Here is a 23,808-nt window from a genome sequence, read left to right as displayed (position 1 = left end):
TGCATCCACTTTAATTTTTCAAACTGGATATAATCTTTAAATTTTAGTTAGAAGCACCTACCCAGCTTGTCATGCAGAAGGAACACTCTAAATTATTTAATATGCCTCAGCGTGGAGAATCAGCACATCTTCATTTAATATTAGATTCATTCTCATTATCCTCTACAGCTCAGAAAATTAGGGAGTGACTGCAGGAGCCTTTATTCCTGGGAGTAAACATGAGAGTCTGGTGGAAACACCAATGTAACTCAGTGGAACATGTGACAAACATGAAACAAAACCATCAATTTATATCTACACTTCAAGTCTTTAAGACATTTAAAGCTCTGGAAGTGATGGTACATCTAGGAATATGGAAGTGACCCTGGGCACTTGTCTCCTTTCTTTAATGAGCTGGGCAGCTCCGACAGCTTCCCTATCTCCGGCTGGGTGTCGGAGTCAGGCCTGTTACTTTTTGTTCTATTATGTTCAGGCTGCTTTAGTTGGTACTAGATCCTTTTAGATCCGCTGGTATGGGTTCCCTGCCACTCCACATGAGCCTTCCAACTATAAAGACAGAAGAGAGGAGCTAAGGATTCTGCCCCCCATCTTTAAATAACCAACTTTCCTCCTGAGAGAAGACCCCAAAACCCTAACACTCCTTGTGGAAGATAATGTTGTTCAGTTGACATTAGAAGGAAACCCCATGATCATTTTCTGGATGAAGGACTTTGTGTCCCAAGTAATATCTAGAGATCTTCTCAGTTGCTTTCTATCTCTCAAATCTCTCTCGTTTATTCATTAGCTAAAACACACACAGATGGGCATAACTCATAATGTTTTCTTTTTCCTTTCATTTTTTTCTGACTATCTTACCAATGTTTTTTTTATTTATCAACTTTATTGAAGTATAATTTATAGACAATAAAATGCACTCATTTAAAGTATGGAGTTCAATGAGTTTTGACAAATATATGCATCCTGGGTTACCATCAGCACAATCAAGATATTGAACTTTCCCATCACCACAAAAGCTTCCCTTGTGCCCCTCTGGAGTCAATTCCCAAGACCACAACCCCCAGGCAACCAGTGGCCTCATTGCTACCATATAGGTAAGTGCTGCTGATTCTAGAACTTCATGGAAACAGAATCATGAACTCTTTTGTTTGCGGCTTCTTTCACCTAGCATAATACTTTTGCTATTCATCCATATTGTTGTGTGTATTGATAGTTTGCTTCTTTTCATTGCCAAGCAGAATTACATTGCATGAGTAAACTACAAGTTCCACCTGTTGATTGATACTTGACTTGTTGATTGATACTTGACTTGTTGATTGATACTTGACTTGTTTCTAATTTTTGCTACTATGAAAACGGCTAAGAACATTTGTGCACATATGTTCTAGTACATAGATCTTCTAGTAGACATGCTTTCATTTCTCTTAGGTAACTAGAAGTGGAATTTCAAAGTCAATTAAAGTTTTCTTTTTTTTAAATTAAAACAATAAAAATATATCATTGCATAACAGAGTTCAAATCACCTTATTTCCACTTGGACATTTAAAGGAAAGTGATGACACTATAGGACATTGAGCAGCCCACAACTGAAAAGGGCATGTGGACTTCCTACGGGCAAGCAAAGCACAACCCCCTTAAGGTCCGAGCTTTCCCTGAGCACAGGGAAGGGGCTCAGGACTTGCTCAAGGAGTGGCTGAAAGGGCAATAAAGAGGTGACAACTGGTCAGGCTCTAGGTGGGCCACCAAGGTGCACACCAGTGCAGATTCTGCAATTTGAAAGGTTGGGTTAAGAGCTATGCTCTGGGTGGGCCCAGGATCCACAAGTATCAGGCTATTCCAGCTTCACAAGAAATGCTATTCTGAAACTCAGCTATGAGTTGCTGAAAATAAGGCTAGAATGCAATGAAGTTCCTGAGAAAAATTAATGTGGAAGAAATCATCAGCATTACAAAAAAAGAAGTTAAATCAGGATAATTTCCTTAATGTTCCGGTTGTGCTTTCTCATTTGATTATAATGGTTATCCATGACTTCAGCTCGATTAAATCAGCTGTAGTCAACTAAATGCATATCAAATGTAAATAATGTCTTAGCCTGTCTTCTTCCTCTGCAACTAACTCCCCTCATCCCAAAGGGAATTTTCCAGTTCAACATCAAAGACTGATTAAACATTTGGTGTAGGAGCTTAAAAAAAGACTGTGTAATTTTATTTTACATATACATGCTAGATAAAAAGTAAACAAATAAAAATTTCCTCTGAAAGTTTGGAGTCAAATCTGGTAAAAGGCAAAGAGAATGCGGAAACTAACTAACCACTCCAGAGTTCATCAACAGATTAAAGTCTGATGTCTCAAAATTTCATGATTAAGCTATGTGATCACAATCATCTTGTAAGTTGCCCACCGTTCTAACCAATCATCAATCCAAAGGTTACATTTTTATAGTTCTAAGTCTCCCTTTTCAGTTTAATGTTCAAGATAGAATCAAATTTAGAAAATATGACTTTATAGAGACGAAAAAATAAGGGAAACGTGTATTTTCCAAGGTATTTGGCCCAACTAAAACTACTGTTTTTTGCATTCTACAGCTTATTATGGAGATGTAAGTAGTGTTTCCTTATTGCATGAACAAGGTGGTCAAAGGAGTAGATTTTCCCATCACCACTTTAACCAGTAAATCACTATGAGGTCTACCATCTTGAAACCTCCATGACAAAAGACAAAGGGAGACCTGAGGAGGGCACCAGATTGAGTCTCCTGGTAGCAGCTGGAACCTGTGGTCAGGGCTAGCTTAGGAGTAATTTGGCTACTACAGTTAACAAAAATTAGCATGGAGACACACAAAGACTCTCTGCCTTTTGAAGGTCCAATTCACTTGACATGTTTGTCTGCTTCTTGCAAATCTATTGCTCCTACCCACCACTTCCAACCCCAATCACTTCGGGGGAAATGAAAAGGCTGCTGCAATAGAAAGCAGGAGCTTTAGAGTCCTTGAGCAAATTACTTCATGTCTTTGGCGTCTCATCTTTGAAATGAGTAGCAAGTACTTTTCCCAGGTGAAACCCAGAGGCTGGGCCCAGACTTCTTGATCCTAGACCATCCACTCAATATCCTGTCCTGGGGCTTCCTCTCTATAGATAGCAAGGCTCTGCCCTCCAGCAGAGCACAAGCCATCCATATCACGTGCAACTCGGTGGCCTAACTCTCAGTTTTATATTCTTAGAAACAAAGGCCCATGGGCCTTTCTATGCTTTCAAATTTTACCTTTGGAGAACAACAAATTACATATTAAAGAAATACCTAAAAAGAGTCTAAGATGCAAATCAATTCTGATATAAAGATTTGTTTGTCAATAACACCTGTTACTAGATAGCTTCCACAACACCATTTCAAAAGTTGGCAGATGCCAACCTAAAGAGCTTTGGGTGCTAGTTTCCTTATAGCTGAAGGAGGCAGCACAACCTCTAACAGCTCTATTAGGAAGACATCAAATGCAAATTTGGGCTAAGATGACCAGCCAATCCATGTTCCACTGCTTTCATTCTTAGTTTGGAAAGAGAACTCAACTACTGCCAAAAAAGAGTTGTCATACCATTGTGCAGCCTTGAAGATGCCCCTTGAAGACCTCCAACTACAAAGAGTGTAATTGGCCAAGGGCCCCAGCTGTCCATCCCTGAATTCTCTCGGAGGCTCCTACACCACCCCACGGGCCACTGCAGGAGTGTATCAGGGATGCTAAAGCAGGCCTCTGATGGCTGACTTTGCTTAAGGACTTTCTGATGTCTTGGCTGATCCCCCGAACCTTCTCTCTTCTCACTTGGAATAAGACTTGAAACGTGGTCTGATGGTTCTCTCAGCCTTTTCCAGCTCCTTTCCTAGTTCCTTTCAGGCAGACATTCCCCAATGATATCCTTGTGCTTTTAGTCTCAACTTGGCAACTGTTTCTCAGAGGTCCAGACTAACATATTATTCATTCATTTACTCATCCACTCATTCATCCAATAAATATTTATTGAGTGCCTACAACATTCCTGGTACTTTGTCCTAGGTACTGGGGAGAGTGGTACAAGACTGAGAAGGCCCCTACATCCTTACTCTTCCCCTCAGGGTCATAAACTGCTTCCCTTTCTTTGGCTCTTACTGTGTGCTGGGCACTGAGCTAAAAGCACATCACATGCCTAGTCTCATTTGCTTTTCACAACAACCATTAAAGGAGGTATTATTCTTGTTTCATGGATAAGGAAACTGAGAGCTAGAGAGATTAAGCTGCCTGGGGCTTCCTGATAGAACTAGCTTTTTTACTTCAAAACTCATGTTTTTAACCATTAGGCTATGATGTATCTTTCCCACTTTTTTTCTGGCAATGATTGCACATCCATAGCATTGGTTTTCCAAAGTCTGACTTCATTTCTTTACTTTAAATTTATGAGGGTGTGAGGGATCAGAATTTGCCACCCTAAAATGCATCTCTTTGGCTTGATTATTTTTAAGAACAAAAGACTCAGAAAGAAACTTTGACCTTCCCCCTAACTGCCTAAAAGAATTTAAGATAGAAGGCCTGTTCCAGGAAGGAGCTGTCCCATAGATAACTATAGTATAATACGAACTAGGTGCGATAGACAGGGAGGAACCTGGCAAGGCCCATTTGATGAAAGTCCTTCCCATGTCACACTGTCTCTGCAAAACATGGCAAACATTTATTTACCAAATATTTGCTTTTCCATCTCTATGTGAATTGTCTTCCTTCCCTTTGAATTCCAAAACCACTACCCCCAACATTCTCCTTTGTCTTCAGCTGAAGATGGTTTTAAGGTGGTAGCTTCAGCCATTTTGGTGAGCCACTAATTTTCCTGGGTTCCTCCTAAATATACACGTTATTAAACTTTGTTTGATTTTCTCCTGTTATTTCATTTCATGTCAATTTAATTCTTAGACCAGCCAGAAGAAACTAAAGGGGTCTTCCTTTACTAAAGAGAAATTGTTCTGTTCTAGAAATAGAAACTAAATAGTTCTTCCTCCCCTACAAGGGCCAGGGAAACCATTCATAGAAGGAAATAATACTTCAGAGCATTCACAGTCCAACACTGTTCCAAAGACAGGTTAATGACAATATTGTTTAATTGATGCAGAAGAAGAGGTCCCTCACCTGGTGAGCATTTCCAGCTCACCTTCACTAACACAAAGAAGAGAGAAGAGGACAAACCCCATGGCTTCTCTGCTTTTCACCCTGGTCTCAGCCCAGCTCTGGCAAAGACGGAAGGTGGTCACATACATCCAAGGCTTCTCTCAGAGGTCAGCCACACCAACCCATGTGTCAGCTAACAGCACCCTTCTGAATACTGACGCAAACTCATACCATGATCTCCAAGATCAGCTATGGTGTCCTCTCCACTTGAGTCAAGTGCGCTGAGGTCCGGGGAAGAAACAGGCTGAGACTCAGGCAGGTTCTCTGAAGTTGGGTCATCAAATTCCTTGTGAAAGGTAATGAACAATTCATGAGAAGCTGATAGAAGGAAATAGCATTACCACAAATGAAACAATATTCTTGTTTAGAAGACTATTTAGAAACAAAAGCCTACCTAATCCTCTCCCTTAAACATGATAACATTTTCAAATTTCAGGAAGGCAGCTGGGGATATGAGAAACAGCCTTGAATCAACTTGACAGGTGACCTTGGGCAAAGGATTTAACCTCCCATGGCCTCAGATTCAGGGCCAGGACTAGGATGAGGCAGGTGGAATGCCCAGGGTGCACAATTGAAGAAGGTTCTCACTTTCAGGCTCAGGCAAGAGCAGGATCGACTGGCAGGTGAGAACGAATACCTCCTTCAGTTTTGTACCCTGGGTATCATACTTATTCATCCTAGTCCAGCCCTGCTCAGTTGCCTTATCTCAAAACTAGAGGCAGTGGCCGGCCCGGTGGCACAGCGGTTAAGTTCGCACTTTCTGCTTCTTGGCAGCCCGGGGTTCGCCGTTCAGATCCCGGGTGCGGACATGGCACCACTTGGCAAAAGCCATGCTGTGGCAGGCATCTCACGTATAAAGTAGAGGAAGATGGCCATGGATGTTAGCTCAGGGCCAGTCTTCCTCAGCAAAAAGAGGAAGATTGGCAGTAGTTAGCTCAGGGCTAATCTTCCTCAAAAGAAAAAAAAACAAAACAAAACTAGAGGAATTGGCTTGGATGACTTCCGAGTTCTCTTCTAGCTTTAAAAGTTCTGTGATTCTATGAATTCCAATTTGCTAAAAGAAAGGGATCTAAGAGGCCACACGAAAGAATTCACACTTCAAAAAAATAAGAGGTAAACTTCTCAAATATATCAATAGGTATTTCAATAAGTCATTTAGCCTTTTTTTCAGTTTGTGTGTGTGTGTTTGCAACCTAGAGCTAAAGCTGAGTTGACCGATTTTCCTTGATAAATAGCTTTCACGGAGAACTGCTACAAGAATGTCTTCTTATTAAAAATAGAAAGGAAACTTCAAACTAACATTAAATAAGTAAAACAAAGCCATACTACACTGTGGTGCGGCATTCATGAAAACATAGTCACAACATATTTTTAAGAAGTCCACTTTTTGCACTGTATAATAATTGTTGCAGGGATGAAATTGGTTCCAGGTTTCAAAGGGTCACTGACAGCACACAGACAACTTTAAGAACAGAGAACAGAGACTGTGTGATGTGTGTTTTTACATGGACTTCAGAAAATAGTTGAAAATAACTATTTGGGCTCTCAACTGACTTTGATTTGCTGAGGTTCTCTCTGAAGAGAACAGATAGAATTGTTATAATTGCTTCTCTTAGAAAGAGAAGGACTTGATCTAATCTTTGATCTCCATTACCATTTCATGTGTGGAGACCTGATCTGCTATGCACTTTTCACAGAAACCCAATTTTGGCATCATCACAACTATATACCCACAGGATAAAAGAAAGACTGGGCTTATCATGTGTCTTATGTATCTAGTTGTTTTTAAGCTACGATCCTTTAAAGAAACAGTGCCTAGCATGATTCCACATTCAACTATGCTTCAAGATTTCCAAGCCCAAATCCAGCCAAGCAGAAAATCCCTGCCAAAATAAAAGACCCTGTCAGTCAGGGTCTGAAAAAAAAAACAAGCCACTCTCCTAAATGCCTCAGAGAATTTCTGTAACATGTTTAAGAGGTAACATAGCCAGCCCATTCTCTCCCCTAACTCTGATTCCATCTCCTACAATTGATTTTGAAAAATAAAATGTTTTTCTTCAGCTGGCAAGAGAGAGGGAAGAAGGAATAGAGAACAGAGCCCCAGTGAGATCAGGAAGAAATGAAATCATAAACATCTGCATATGGGCACAGACACGAACATTTTCCTCCTCCTTCCTTTTCTCCTTCTTTATCATGTTTTTCTTTAGTCTCTTGCATATGATTAATCCAATTTCCTTCTTATATTTTATTTCATCTTTTTCAGCTCAATGATGCCTTTCTCTGAGATATTTAAAACCCTTCATTCTCTCTGCAAAGTGTTCAGCTTCCTGTTTTCTCCCTCCTTTGTTCTGTGAATATCATTAACCCTGCCTCACTCTTGTGTCTGCGAATATGATTAAATTTGCCTCTGCTCTGCCTGGCCTCCTCTCTTCATCCTCCTCCTGGGGTGAACAAGAAAGCCTTCCCTCAGGTTGCTCCTCCTTTCCTTCCGTTCCCATTAAGTGTTCTTTTTCCTAAAGCGATTATAAGAAGGTCTGTTCATCATGGCTTTTCCTGGTCTTCCTTCATCTGAAGATGAACTCCTGCTTTCAAGAGGCCCAATTTCTGTCCATTATTAATCAGAGTGTGGTCCCGGACCAGCAGCATCAGAATCATCAGGGAGCTTGTTAGAAATGCAGGATCCCAGGCCCCACCCCAGAACAACCAAATCAGAATCTGCATTTCAACAAGACCAACCGTGATTCAGGTGCATTTTGAAATTTGAGACACGTTGCTATAAGCCAGAAGAATTTAGAGGAGGGCCAGTGGCTTGTGGATCTGAGAGGTCAAAGGTTTTCCTGAAGAGGAGGTGACATTTGAAAGACAGAAGGTGGGATGCCAATGATGGGTCAGAAGGAAATGGCTGATATAATTGCACAAAAGAGGGCAAGAGACCTGGGGATGCTGAGCCACTCCATCTACAGGATGGAACCAGCTAGAAGAGGATGTTATCTTCAAGAGCCAAGTACCTGAATGGAGCATTTCCTCCTCCTATCAATATGCAGACTTAGGAAACATGCTTCCGGAAAGCTCAGGGTCAAAGATGTTGGTGATACTGAATCTTAGAAGATCAAAGAATGAAACAATATCTCTGGCCAAGACAGCATCAGGCACTACCCCCCCAGCTCCCGCTGCTCCTTGCTGATGGAAAAGGGATGGAATTGGGAAGTAGGGAGACGCCATAGAAGTTATGAGTTGGCACTTGGTAAAATCTTTGTGAAATCCTCACTTTCTTCACCTGAGTTGGGCCAAGATATGGACTATCGTCTGGCTCCCATGTTCTATGGGATAATATAGCTAATAAAACCTGCTGAGATTCTGCCTGCCATATGGTCTCAGTCTTAAATTACTTCAGGATCCCCCCATGGACTCTGGTTTATAGGAGGGACAGGACCTTATACAGTGTAGTTGTTCAATGCTGATAATAATCACATCAGAAATGAAAAGAACACAAAAATGATTATTTTGAAGGGTCAATGAAAAAAGGCAAAAAATTTAAGTAAGACATTAAAATGTAAGATCATACTTGAAGCTATTTTTATTTGCCATATGGTAACTTCAAGAATAAAGACAGTTATTTAGGTTTTATAAAACAAATACTACGTCTGTACTTGTCAATTTCCAATCTCTGGGGGTAAAATCTTTGAGAAGCAGGGGTCCCTGAGCATTCCAGAAAGAAATTCCTAGTTTCCATCAGCTGATTGGATGAGCAGTTTACACATATTGACAAGCAGAATTCTTATCCTCATGCCAGACTCCTTACGAGGATCTGTGGGAACTCGCTGTTCTCAGTTCTCAGGGGAAGAAAGCCAACAGACCCAGGGAAAATGACCCACCTCCACAAGCTATCATTTCAGGGCCTAGAAAGTGTCTAGAGAGCTGAAGAAAGGCGCTCAGTGTTAGAAGGGGGATTGGGTAGCATCAAGACCCTTCCCCAAGCAGGGATCCAACACTGCCACTGACCCCAGGCCCTTTCAGCCAGCAATTTCTCCATACATCAGGCTCCGTGAACAGGAACAATGCCATCTGCCACATCTCTGGAGCCCGCAACAGATCTCACAGCTGGCTTCACCTAATGGAGTGGGAGATGGGTGGAGAAAGGGGGGTGGGATTGAGCACTTATTGCCTGCATCCCCACATGGTCTGCTAAAGTGTCCAACAGAGGGAGACTCTTAAGGTCAGAGAAGGCTGGCTCCCTGTCTGGTCCAACTTTGGGTTTTCAGAACTCTAAAGCACTCACAATCACTAAATAATTGAGAAAGGCGGATTACCTCCCAGAAGGAGGCAGAAAACAAGTGTTCCAGGCTCAGCCTGGCTGAGAGCGAGCTCTTGTAGGGCTCCTGCAGGCCCCAGGGTTTGGAGCCCTCTGCTTCCTGAGCTCCAGCAGAATGAGCATCCACAGCCTCAGGGGGCTTGGTTCTTCCTGCTAAAGTAAAGAACCTCCCTCAGATGCAGGGATCTCCAACGAATGAACAAGCAGAATTTGAGACAGTGATTTCTCCATAAAAATGACTCCTTCCCAAGTGGTTTTACGAACATCTAGGAGGCCATGTTGATGTCTGTTGTCCAAACATGACCCTGAAGAAAGACTAAGCATCAGAGCCTACATCAAGGCCTCTGAAGATATTTTTAACCATTAGAGAAAATGGTATTTGCTCTTCACGGGCTTGGGATGCAGAGGACATGAACTTGGGGTCCATTTCATGTGAATCTGCAACCCTATTTATTACTAGACATCTATGGTAATTCTTCAAAGTGTAAAGGGGTTGTAAACACAATGCACAATGATATGGATGGGAGACAGAAAATTAAAAGCGAAAGAATAAAAAACAAGAGAGAAAGAGAACAGTTGACTAAAGAAGAAAAGCTACAATAGCATGTCCGAAATTCAAAATTAGGCAGACATACCTCTATTATGCACAGTCATAATTTTTACTCATCAACTGTTTATTCAGTGCTGATTGTTATCTCGTTCATAGTAGGCACTCAATATTTGTTGGATGAATCACTTGATCTGTCTTCTCTAAGTACAGCTGCTGTGAATCAGTGTAGTCACTGCCCGTTGGCCTACACTCTAAAATGAACCCCAGTACATCCTTCCTGGAATTGGGCTAAGTTGGTCTGGATGCTTTTTTTTTCCTACCTTGTTCCTTACCCTACCCAACTGGCCCGATGAATTTGAAGAATCTGAAGCAAGAAAAGGTTCTATGTAAAATTCAAAATAAGAGAGTACTTGGGGGCCGGCCCGTGGCCAAGTAGTTAAGTTCACACGCTCCACTGCGGCAGCCCAGGGTTTCACCGGTTCGGATCCTGGGCATGGACGTGGCACCACTGGTCAGGCCACGGTGAGGTGGCGTCCCGCGTGCCACAGCTAGAAGGACCCACAACTAGGGTATACAACTATGTGCTGGGGGTATTTGGGAAGAAAAAACAGTCAGAAAAAAAAGGTTTTATGTAAAATTCAAAATAAGAGAGTACTTACATGGAGCACGTCAACAGTTAGCTGCTGAAAGTTCCGAGATCTCAATTCTTGCATTCGTTTGTTATTTTCCTCATATTTTTCTTCCACAAGTTTTCTGCAAATTTAAAGTGAACATAGAAAAATAGCTGCAATTTGCTAAAACCGCATCTACATTATACAAGTAAGTGTGATTCCTGTTTCAACAGGCAAACTGGGTTGTTGGGAAGCTAGGCCAATGGGTCTCTCCCTCATCACGATGTGCACAGTGTGGCATCCACTTGATTCTCTTTTAAAGCACACATAAGAATGTTCTGGCTTCTTATTCAGCCTTAGAACTCCTAAAAGCAGCAGTGGAAGACAGTACCAATCCCTGTGTGTTCTCTGACTGCGGTGACAGGGCTGTGTGTCCCCAATGCCCAGCACAAGGCCTAACACATACTAATAAGTCAACAACTGCTTTCAGGATGAATAAACCCATAAACGTGGAAAATAGAGCTACATTTCAAAGAATTTATGGAAAAGAATATGAGACTCACTAGGGAGGAGAACTTTTCTCAGACATATTTCCTTTGGACGATTGAATTTAATAGACCTGCTACTAAACTGGAAGAAAGATTTCAGTTCTTGTGATTACTTGCATGCTAATTTATACTTAGATTTTTTTGAAAAGTCATTGAACATCCCTGGAGTCAAATTTTTGCGTATATAAAATGGGTACATTATAACCCTTCTAACAATACAGCCATTTTCTAGGTAAAACGCATGACCACTCTCAAATCCTAGAAATAACGATCAAAAACAATTCCAATGTAAGTCATTCATAAAATCAAGATGAAACTTTATTTAAAAGCCACTGCCTTTAAATAAAAAAAATGTTAAATGTCACGTGAAGGATCTGTGACTTTCTCTGGTATATAAAAAAAGTTTTAATCTGAAAAGCAATTTGTAATGTGCATGTAAGTAATTAGTCTTTTTAATCTATTCCTGTCAGAGATTTAATTTTCCGTTTACCCTCAACCAATGACATGAATCATAGTACTTGGAAATATTGCCATTTCTGAGATTAGAAATAGGTTTGGGACTGTGAGCTGATGCAATGGCTCAAACAATCTAAATGAATACATTTTCTCAGTAAAACCCACACTCAGTGGTTTAGTAGTTTGCAGAAACCAACTTGTACTGGCTCCCAAGAGCAGACTATGGACATATCTTCCCAAATGAACAATGATATCACCTTGGTAGTTAGAAATTGGCCAATCCTGGGAGTATATACATCACAGAAATCAGCAAAGAAATCAGCAGTCACCCCAGCCCTCTTACTTGCCCAAAGGTGGTTGTTGAACATTTACCAGCACACCACTGCCCAGGATGTGCTTTGACGGAAATCTTTTGCCACATTTACAAAAGAAAGCGGGTGTTCAGGGAAAACCGTCTCACAGAGTCTTACTCAGTTCATCATGATCTTCATTGTAAGCACAAGGACACCGCTACACCATTTTTCAGGTACGTGAACAAGGTCACAAAATGAACAGATTTGAGTTTCAGTTCTGTTCTGTCTCTTTAGCCCTTCGTTGGGGCTTCTAAGCTACCAAAAAGTTGGCAGGAGAAGAAAGAAGAAAAAATTTAGGAAATTGGATAACCTACCAACTGAAAAATCAGACTTTGAGAAACTGGGATTGTAGCGCTCTCTGGAATTCCCCTTTCTTGTGGAAATGCTCTAATTACTAATGCTGCCTCCCACCAGCAGTGGCGCCTGGGGCATAGACTTTTCAAAGGGCTTCCCTTGACCGAACAGAGTTCTGTTTCCAATCTGCTTTCTAAGGCCAACAATTTCCTGCCACTACATTCTTCCCCCTAGAGATGAGTTAGGTCTCCTGGCAGAGGGGCTACAGCAAACATCTGGGGAGTGAGGATTGGGCAGTGAAGCCGCCGTCTCGCCCTCTCACTGGAGTCTGTACAGAAGGTGTTCCCAACAAAGAGGCTTCGTTTGGAGGCTGACTTTATGTTTTCATCACTAATAACCTCACTGATATTCAATTTTTCTTTTCACACAAGACTGAAAGCCTGATATTAATAGTGCCTGGCATCCCATAACCATCTATGGCTCAACAACCATCTTTTGGGGGAACGAGTGAATGAGTAAACAGATAAATATATAATGAGTATGTGCATGTTGATTTCCTGTTTTGGTTTTTGCTTGTCTTCAGTAAATTCCTTCAGAGCCGCCCCCCGAAGCGGCCCAGGGCCCAGGGTGCCCTAAGGAAATACAGCTTACTTCAGCCTCCTGGCCTTCTCATCAGCTGCCTGGAGCTTCCTCAGCCGCATCCTTTCTCTCGGTGTCATTTTCTGCACTTCTGACAGCGCCCTCAGAGTCTGCAGGTGGATCTTTTTTTGCCTATAGATATAAAGATTCCCCACATGCAACCCACCCCAAATAAGGTCAGAAAAATTAAACAAATATTTTACAGACGTAGCATTACACTACTGAGAAGGGAAAAGCATCTTGAGACAGACCAGGCAAAAACCAATAAACTCTGGGTAGGTAATGAACCAACCAGGACTGTGGTTAATTGGCAATATATTTCAAATTAGATTTTTGTTTAAGAGAAAATTACGTACTTTCCAAATTTCTGCTCATTTCATTGCCTATGACTGGTTTTCATAATGTAAGACAAATTCAGATCTTGGCCTCTAAGAAGCAAATATTCTGGCAGACTAATTAAACCATGCGGATAGGACACAATCTTAGGAAACAGAAGGATTTGAATCTCATCTCCACCACTAATTAGCTCTGTAGCTAGTTACCAAACCTCTCTGAAATTCAGTTTTCTTATCCATAAATAATGGGCTATAGTGAGTATTATATGAGATAATGTATTTAAAGTACCTGACACATTAACAGTATCCAAAAACGGTATTATTATAATAGCTGAATCTTATTGAACATGTCTTCTATTCTAGGCTTAATACAGTAGGTGTTTTTATGGCAGCCTGGCATAGTGGTTAATTGCACAGGCTAATAACATTCTCTCAGTTCAAATCCTGCCTCCGAGGTGACATGCTATATGCCCTTGGGCAAGTTACTTAATGGCTCTATGACATTAAAATAATAATAATAATAGTACCTACTTCATAGGGTTGTTGTGAGTTTAAATGACTTAATTCACGTAAAGTGCTTATAACAGAGCCGTGTATACGATCATGGCCCCCAAAATGTCAGCCAATACTATTATTTAAGAATCTCTTTCCTCAGCTAAATAAATGTGTTTACATTAACCACTGAAAGATCTATAACCACATTCTCAACAACATTTGTTTCTGCGCTGGACTTGGTTAGGGCTCAATATGCAGAACGCCTTTTGCACTCAACTCCCTCCTTAAGAAACACTGAGAAAATTGTAATGGCCATTGTAGGCAGGTCTCATCCTTCTGGGATACCATCCAGACCAGAGCCTCCAGGGGACATGCAATTTGCAGGAATAGACACACCTTATTTTGTAAGATCAAATAGATCTCCTTAAAACATAGTCATAGATCTTGAAAATAACAGTGACAATTTGAAACCACTATCTCATATTGTGAAACACCATCCAAACAATTGGATTCGAGCACACTCTAATTGTAAGCAGTATCAGGCAAACTGTTTCATAACTGCAGTGCAAAATGATAGTTAAAATTAGTCCAGTACTAAAATATCTACTACTCTCACATCTCTACTTTTAAAATAAAAATAAAATAAGAAGTTCCGAGGTTTCTTGAAAGAACAGTTAGCAACCCAAGAAAACTTGGTTATAGGAGCATGCTCATCCCTTGACGTGCAGTGTACTTTACCTGGAGATCATGTGTTAAACAAAGAATTCATATCTTTCATGGACCAGTTTCCTCGGTTGTGAATGTGAAGATGGAAAACAAACATGGTGCAGTTGAGAAACCACTGGACTGGGGGTCAGAGAAACATATTTACACTATTTGGCCTCGAAGATCTGGGCTACCTAATGAGGGCTACTGTTCTCACCCCACCACCTTGCACAACTCTGGAGAACAACTGCCATTCTCATCGGGTCCTTATAAAATTAAATAGAGTGGTCCTTCGGCGAAAATTATAGATTTGGTTTTTATAAGTGGTGCCCCCTGGAGTTGTTCAATACACAGCCTGCACAGCTGTACATTGTTCTGAAGTAACCTAGTATTCTGGGCTCTTCTAAGTTACAACACAGATATTTTGAATGAAGTAGGAGAAGTTAGGCCAGGAAATAACTATGATTCTTTGATGAAACACATTGTCTAGTTCTTATGTATATCTCAAGGAAGTGAATTTTGGCTTATTTTCAATTGTATTTTCATGACTCCACATGTTGCCTTTTCAAAAGATACTCTGCCAGTTCCCATTAAACAAACAACATGTGAAAGTCATTTATGCTTAATATGGAAGGTTCATTAGCATAAATATCACTAAATGTTTGAGATATTAATTTCTCTCTATACTTACAAGGCAACTACAGCGCTACCCTGCAGATCTGTAAGCTGTGCTGTGGTTTAAACTTTTATTTCAATTTGCTACCACCTGGGGCAAAGGGCTTTGCAATGCCAAGTTACTGAAGCTCCTTAATTTCTTGGCAAGACTTAAGCGAATTCTAGGATATTCCATGCAGTCAGCTTAGCACTAATAGATTTTTAAAGACAAATGCATTTAACATTTACGCTCAATGGGCTTTTTAAAAACAAAGAAATTACTTACACGGCATTAACTATATGAGCAGCCTCCTTCTGACAATTCAAATTCTTGTCTTCCAGAGTCATTTCTGAATATCTACACATCAGGTGCTAGAAAAAAAATAACCCTTAGACACCTTACAGACTCCTCTTCAGGGATGAAAGGGCATAAAACAACCAGGTGCCTTTTCTGCTTTGCCGTATTATTGACCATGTCTGGGAGCTTGAAAACAAAACTCACTCATAACTACTGCGCCTTCGATAAAGGGTTACAGACATTTCCCTGGTAGCTTATGCAACGAGACCTTGCCAGGTCCGGCTCGCGTACCTCTCCCACTGCAGCTCACACCTCCTGCCCTCTCATTCCCTGTTCCCCAGGCACGGGCAGGCCTCCCCTCAGCTCCAAGAAGACACAGCTCTCTGCCACCTCCAGGCCTGTAGCAGACAGCGACCCCACTCCCAGGGCCAGGACCAAGGTGAGATGAGTGGGCTCTGATGGCATCCAGGGCAGGCCGCCCCAAGATGTGCCACTCTGGTAGGTGGATTATTTTGAGCTGAAGACAATAAAGGCTCAGACTCAAGAAGAGCATTCGACCTTTCCCCTCTAACTGCCTAAAAGAAATTTAAAATAAAGGCCTGTCCCCAGGACAAGCCGTCCCCATAGATAACTCTGGGTATCCGGTAGACTGGGAGAATCCTTGCTAAACCCACTCTTATCAAAGTTCTATTTACCAAACATTTGCTTTTCCATTTCCATGTGGGTTGCCTTCCTCCCCTTTGAAGCCCCAAACCACCACCCCAAAGGTCCTCCTTGTCTGTAGCTGAAGATCCTTAAACAGGCAGCCTCAGCCAGTTGGCTGAGTTACTCAGTTTCTCCCATGCATACACGCTATTAAACTTTGTTTCACTGTTTGGCAGGCTCACAGCCCTCCAGTGTGGCTTGGATCCCAACAGCCAGCACCTGTGCCTCCCTGTCAGCGGCCTGCTCTCGGGCCAGTGGAGCCAGCTCTGCCCCCACAGAGGGAGAGCTGGAAGCACAGGGAACTTCTGCCCACCTCCCCTCTCTGGTCCTGCTAACCCTACTTCCTAGGGGTTTCCCCTGGTAGCGCATCCTTGCAGAAGAACCCTCCCCTCCATATCTCCCTCCAGGAAACATGACCGCATTCAGGGCTTGCACGAGCTACTCCCCGTGATTCCAACACTTTCTAGACTTCATACTGCTGGTTGCTTCTTGCTGTCTTGCTGATGTCGAGATGTCACCTACTCCTTCTTTGACTGCCAAAGCCCCTCCCCCTCCCTTGTTTTACAGCATCCTGTTTGCTTTCTTCCTAGGGCTCCTGATAATTTATAATTATTGTATTTGTTTGCTTACTTTTTCTTGGTCAATGGGTTCTCTTACTATCAGTCAAGCTCCAAAGGGACAGGAGCCACATCTGTTCCTTTCGTTTCATTTCGGCCCCCAGTGTCCACACAGGGGCCGGCCCTCAGCTAGTGAATGCATATCGGGTCGACACCCTTGATCCCCGAGGATTTAGAACTGGACCCTGACGAAAAGGTGTGCACATCTTTGAAGGGGAATGACTGCTTTGTGGGTCCTCTTAAAGCTGTTGACAAACTTAAAGGAAATTTGCCAGAGGGATTTCTATTGTGAAAGCCTAAGAAGTAAGAAAAACCTTCTGAGAGGTCGCCCTCTGCCTTTTTCTTACCACCAGAGGGAGATTCTCTGCATCAAATTTTTGAATCTACAGGAAAACAAAATAAACTCAGCTAATCAACAGAAAGCCCTCTTGAGATACAGAATAAAGGAGTGGAACAATAAAGGCTCAATGGGACCCCCAGATTTTGGTATTATTAGTAGTACGTTGTTGTCCCGGCAGGGATATGTTGACAAAGGGTTGAGGCAAGATTTGTAAACCAGGAGCTCTAAGGGTAGATGTTGAGTTGAGGCAGAAAATCGCAGCCCAAACTTCTCACATCTGGGGCACCTGGGAATGGAGTTCACACACTTGCTTTTGCAAAAAGATTGTCCTAACTAATAATTTCCTTCAGCTTAAAAGAAATCTTGTTTCTCCTTTCTGACTGATTCTTGATGCCTCTTACTCCCGCAGCACATCTTCAAGTCCCAGAATGTATATAAATGCTAATACGTGTTTCCCGCACTGCTTTCGTTTTAAATACCTGTAGTTGTTCCTCAATGTAAGGGATTTTTAAAATTTCTATAGCAGATGGTCTCAGTGATGGATTCTTGTTCAACATGCTGTAAGGTTTAAAAAGAGAATTCTTTATCAAATGAACGAAAATATAAATACCATTTAAAATTGTCTCGGTGGCTCTGTATCTATTTCCGTACCGTTCCATGATGGCATTCAGCTCTCTTGGATATCTCTCAGGGAGAGAAGGTGTGTCACCTTCCACAATTTTTAAAACAATGGACAAGAAGTTGGAGCCAGTGAATGCGTGATTCATGCAGCACATCTCATATAAAATGCACGCCAGAGACCTGAAAACAAACTCAGAGAATTTAAATAAGGAACAAATGTCCTACTTTAAATGTAGTCGTCATACAAAACCTCAGGTGTGTTAGTGCACTGGCTGTCAGACAGTACTATACACTTCCGTTGTTTGTTTAAAAGCTTCAGTTCCATACTGTTCTTTTCCATTTAAACGTGTTTACTAAAAAAAGAGGAAAAAGCAAAAGAAGAAAGCACAAAATATAAGTCTGAATGACTACTTTTTGTCAAGACAGCAAACAAACCAACAGGAATATGCCTGTGTGGAGTAGGGACTCAATAAATATTTGATCAATGTAGTAAAGAATTTTTTAATTAACCTTTATGAAGGAAAAAGAAAATACAGCTAAATATTGTCTTCCTAAGGCAGCTTTGCTAATGTTATATATGCAAAATAAAATTTTAATTTATCAGCCTAACCTTGCCACTAATGTGTATCCAAGCATTTTGAAAAGGAAACTGACATTCTTTATTAGTTTTCTGAATAGAATCCATTTGCAAGTAGGGTGGAAGAGCAGCTACTTGCAGCCTACATTAAAATGTATAATTCTCCCTTCGAGGGCATGAAGCAGAATATTAAAATTCTAGAACAGTCCAATACTGATTTGGATCAACCATGCAAATCAGTAACTTCTACAACAGGAGAAAAATCTTTTAAATAACTCTACATCATTAAAAATCTAAAAGAAAATTCCTACCTGAACCCAGTGTTAAGAAAGAACTATACTTCTCCCAAATAATGGGTTATTTTTGTCTTATGGGCATTACGAATAGTGTTTAACTGGCCAGGTCTCCCTTTTCATGTTAGTTGCTTGAAAGATTAGAAATAAATTTGTGATTGGCCTTGTGTAAGTTGTGTTTTCTGTAACTGTTAACACTGTCCTTAATCCTTTCCATACAAGGAAGGGTATGTACAAGTAAATACATACAGGAATACTATCGTTTTAACTATTTTGTAGATGTTCATGAAAATGTGCATTTGTAAGAGAATTATGGATATATACACCGAGGACGTTTCTGTTCCAGTAAATAATAATAACACTAAAAATTTCCAACTGATTGGTACTCTACATTTTACAAAGTGCTTTCATACATATTTCAACAGGGCCTCCTAACTTCCCAGTGAAATAGAGCCAATATTGTAATTTTCCCATTTTGTACATAAGGAATCTGGCTCAGAGGAGTTAAATGACTTGTCCAAGGTCACACAGGTGACCTTGACTGACTCTCAAATTAAGGTATTTGACTTTCCAAATCCTGGACTATTTCCATTACAGAATGCTAGAAAGAGGGGGGATGTTAGAAATCATATAATACTGACTAGAACACCAAGATCAATGTAAACATTATAAATTATGAAAATTATTTGCAGCTCAATAAATTTTGCATGCATCTGTAAGACTACTAATGGTAATTGGTGTAGTAGCACATATTTAGATTTCTACACCCAGAAAAAAATTCCCTTCAAATAAAGGTGAAATAAAGACATTTTTAGACAAACAAAAACTGAGAGAATTTATTGCCAGCAGGAAAGCACTAAAATCCTAAGAGGGAGTTCTTCCGACACAAGAAAAACGATCCAAGACAGAATCAAGGAGTGCAAGAGAAATGAAGGACACTAGAAAGAGTAATTTTGTGAATATGTATAAATCAATATTAACTCTATAAAATAATATTAAGAATATCTTGGGGTGAGGGCTGGCCCCGTGGCTGAGAGTTTGTGCGCTCTGCTTCAGTGCCCTGGGGTTCACTGATTCAGATCCTAGGCACAGACCTACCCACCACTCATCAAGCCATGTTGTGGTGGCATCCCACATAGAAGAACTAGAATGACCTACAACTGGGATATACAACTATATACTGGGGCTTTGGGGAGGAAAAAAAGAAGAATAAGAAGATTGGCAACAGATGTTAGCTCAGGGAAAATCTTCCTTACCAAAAAAAAAGCATACTTTAGAAAAAAAGGATATCTTATGGGGTTTAAAAATCATGTAGAATAACATTTCATGTCAAAAATAATGCAAAGACATAGAGGATAAATAGAGTTAACGTATTTTAAGTTCCTTGCTTAGGTAAAAGTAATAATTTTTACTAGATGTAATGTGTCAAGGATGCATATTACAATTGTTAGGGTTATCACCAAAAGAACAGTAAAATAACGTATAACTGACAAGTGTATAACTAACAAGTTGCTAGAGGGAAAAAATCAAATAAAAATTCAAACCAAAAGAAAGCAAAAAAGGAGAGAAAAAGGAACATAAAACAAATGAGATGTATAGAAAACAAATAATATGGCAAATAAAATTACAAATATGGAGTAATTACATTAAATGTAAATGGATAGTACTCTAATTAAAAAGACTATCAGGCTGGGCAAAAAAAATTTTACAATGCTCATGAAACAACACTTAAATATAAGAACACAGAGAAGTTGATAGAGAGAGGTATATCATGCAAATACTTATTAAAATATTGCTTGTGTAGCTATACTAACATCTTTAAGGCAAGAACCACTGCTAAGATTAGGATGGTGGATTGATAAATAAATCAAATCACTAGAATATAACAATTCTAAAATTTTATATACCAGGTCCAGCCCCAGTGGCCTAGTGGTCAAGTTCAGTGTGCTCTGCTTTGGCAGCCCGGGTTCGGTTCCTGGGCACATACCTACACTACTTGTCTATCAGTGGTCTTGCTGTGGTAGCAGCTCACATACAAAAAGAGGAAGATTGGCAGCAGATGTTAGCTCAGGGCAAATCTTCCTTAGCAAAAAATAAAATAAAACTGTATACATCCAATAAGATTGTGTGTGTGTGTGTATGAAGCAAAAATCAACAGAATTAAAAGGAAAAATAGACAAATTCACAATTAGAGTGAAAGACTTTAACACAATTCTTTCAATAGATGATAGAATAAGCAAATCCAAAAAATCAATACGGATAGAGAAAATCTAAACACAATTACCAAAATTGACATAATTGACAAATTAACATAAATACATCCAACAATGACAGAATTCAGATTCTTTTCAAGGACACATGGAACATTTACCATAATTGACCATAAACATGGTCATAAAGTGGGCCTGAACAGATTTCAAGGATTGAAATTTTCAGAGCAATTCTCTGATCACAATAAAATTAAGCTAGACATTAATAACAGAAAGAGAGAAAAAAAAAAACTACAAAATCTCCAACTCTTTGAAAATTAAGGAATACACATCTAAATAATCCCTGGGTCAAACAGGAAATGACAACAGATATCAGAAAATATTTTTAACTGAACACTAATAAAGGTACAAAATATCAACACTTACTGAATTCAGCTAAAGCAAATGCCTACAGCAAAACTGAAAGCACTAAATGCCTATATTAAAGAAGAAAAAGTCTTAACATTTATGATATAAGTCAACTTGAGCAGCTAGAGAAAGTATAGCAAGTCAAACCAAAGAAAATTTAAGGAAGGAAATAAGAAAAGAGTGAAAATTAATGAAATAGAAACAAACAAACAATAAAAGTTAAATCAGTAAAGACTAATACATTTAATGGATCTTTAGCAAGACTGATTAAGAAAACAAGAAGAAAAAAACCACACAGATTAACAGTAACAGGAACGGAAAAAGGCTACAACACTATAGACTCCACAGATGTTGGAATGTATACTGAAAGTTCATGCATCTATTTTGATATGGAAAACAAGGTAAGGATGCCTACCATCACCATGTCTATTCAACACTGTAAGGAAGCTGCTGCCCAGAAGAATAAGGCCAGAAAAAGTTAAAAAGAAAAAAAAGCAACATATTTAAACATGTTTTTCTCCAATAAATTTGACAAATTGGATAAAATAAAGGGTCTTAAAAAAATATAACTTACCAAAGTGACACCAGAAGATATATAAACTCTGAATAGTCCCTTATCTATTAAACAGAGATAGCAATTATTTAAAATAATAATTTGAAAATTTTTTTTTAAGTTTCCCAGAAAGATGGCTTTACTGGCAAATTCCTCCAAAAATTTAAGGAATAAAGAACACCAATATTATTCAATCTCTTCACTTTATAAAGTCAGAACAAACTTGATATGGAAATACAACAAAGATATTACAGGAAAGGAAATTTATAGGCAAAACTTTTAGGAATATAGATTCAAAAAATCCAAATACACATATACATACATACAATTAGAATATGATGATATATTAAAAAGATAATAAATCATGACCACGTGGATATTATTTCAGGAATATGTGTTGGCCTAAGATTTGAAAATCAATCAATGGAATATACCTCATTATAGAAGAAAAGAGAAAAAAAATATATCATCATCCTGATAGATGCAGAAAAAAGCATTTGATAAAATTCAAAACCCATTTGTGTTTTAAAAAGAAGAAATCTCTTAGCTCAGTGGGAATGGAAGAGAACCTCCTTAATCTTATTTTTTTTTTAAGTTATAAAAATGTGTGTTAAATATTAGCTTATTGGTAAAATATTGAAAGTTTATGCTTTTATTTTGAGATCAAGAACAAGGTAAGGATGCCTACTATCACCACTTCTATTCAATATTGTAATGAAGGTACTACCCAGAATAATAAGGCCAGGAAAAGCTAAAAAAAATAGGAAGATTAAAAAAGAGGATATTAAACTGTCATTAAGCATTTCAATATGATTATGTACATAAGAGGTCATTTCTATAAGCCCGCAACAAACATACTTTAAAAATGAAATTTAAAATGTCATTAAATCAAAGGGGAAATTTAAAAATACCTGGAGACAAACAAAAATGAAAATACAACATATCAACTCTTACGGCTTGCAGCAAAAGCAGTCATAAGAGGGAAATTCATAGCAATACAGGCCCAACTCAACAAGCAAGAAAAACCTCAAATAAGTAATCTTAAAATGCACCTAACAGAACCAGAAAGAGAGAACAAAGCCCAAAATCAGCAGAAGGAGGGAAATAATAAAAATCAGTAGAAATAAATGAAATAGAGACTAAAAAAAATAGGATTAATGAAACTAGAGATGGTTCTTTGAGAAGATAAACAAAATTGACAAACCCTTAACCAGACTCACCAAGAAAAAAGAGAGAAGGCTCAAATAAATAAAATTAGAAATGAAAGAGGATAAATTACAACAGATACTGCAGAAATACAAAAGATTATAAGAGAATACTATGAAAAACTATATGCCCACAAATTGGATAACCCAGAAGAAATAGATAAATTCTTAGACTCATACAACCTCCCAAAACTGAATCAAGAAGAAATAGAGAACTTAAATAGACCAATCACAAGAAAGGGATTGAAACAGTAATCAAAAACCTCCCAAAAAACAAAAGTCCAGGACTAGATGGCTTCTCTCGAGATTCTGCCAAACATTCAAAGAAGATTTAATACCCATCCTTCTCAAACTATTCCAAACAATTGAAGAAGACAGAATGCTTCCTAACTCATTCTATGAGGCCAACAACACCCTGATACCAAAAACCAGACAAGGACAACACAAAGAAGGAAAACTACAGGCCACTATCACTGATGAACATAGATGGAAAAATCTTCAATAAAATATTGGCAAACCACATACAGCAATACATTAAAAGGATTGTACACCACAATCAAGTGGGATTTATTCCAGGGACACAGGGATGGTTCAACATCTGCAAATCAATCAATGTGATACACCACATTAACAAAAGGAGGAATAAGAATCACATGATCATCTCAATAGATGCAGAGAAGCATTTGACAAGATCTGACATCCATTTATGATAAAAAAACTCTCAATAAAATGGGTATAGAAGGAAAGTACCTCAACATAATGAAGGCCACATATGACAAACCCACAGCCAAGATCATACTTAATGGTGAAACACTGAAAGACATCCCGCTGAGAACAGGAGCAAGACAAC

The 23,808-nt window shown here is 39.4% G+C and overlaps 1 protein-coding gene across 15 annotated transcripts in view; it reads right to left on the bottom strand.

Moving 5' to 3' along the window:
- NEK11 (NIMA related kinase 11) overlaps nucleotides 1–23,808 on the bottom strand; it is a 245,575-nt gene that overhangs the window by 123,644 nt on the left and 98,123 nt on the right. For all 15 annotated transcript variants that reach the window (XM_046678210.1, XM_046678237.1, XM_046678221.1 and 12 more), the window contains 6 exons: nucleotides 17,743–17,892; nucleotides 17,571–17,649; nucleotides 15,418–15,503; nucleotides 12,955–13,074; nucleotides 10,701–10,794; nucleotides 5,351–5,465 (listed from right to left, as the gene is read on the bottom strand). In XM_046678210.1, coding sequence (XP_046534166.1) covers nucleotides 5,351–5,465; nucleotides 10,701–10,794; nucleotides 12,955–13,074; nucleotides 15,418–15,503; nucleotides 17,571–17,649; nucleotides 17,743–17,892 — 644 coding nt within the window. The remainder of the gene's footprint in view (nucleotides 1–5,350; nucleotides 5,466–10,700; nucleotides 10,795–12,954; nucleotides 13,075–15,417; nucleotides 15,504–17,570; nucleotides 17,650–17,742; nucleotides 17,893–23,808) is intronic.

This window comes from Equus quagga, chromosome 1, assembly GCF_021613505.1.
Source record: "Equus quagga isolate Etosha38 chromosome 1, UCLA_HA_Equagga_1.0, whole genome shotgun sequence".
In the NCBI taxonomy this organism is placed as follows: Eukaryota; Metazoa; Chordata; class Mammalia; order Perissodactyla; family Equidae; genus Equus; species Equus quagga.
The sequence above is the reverse complement of the archived record's forward strand: the minus strand, read 5'-3'. Positions and strand labels throughout refer to the sequence as shown.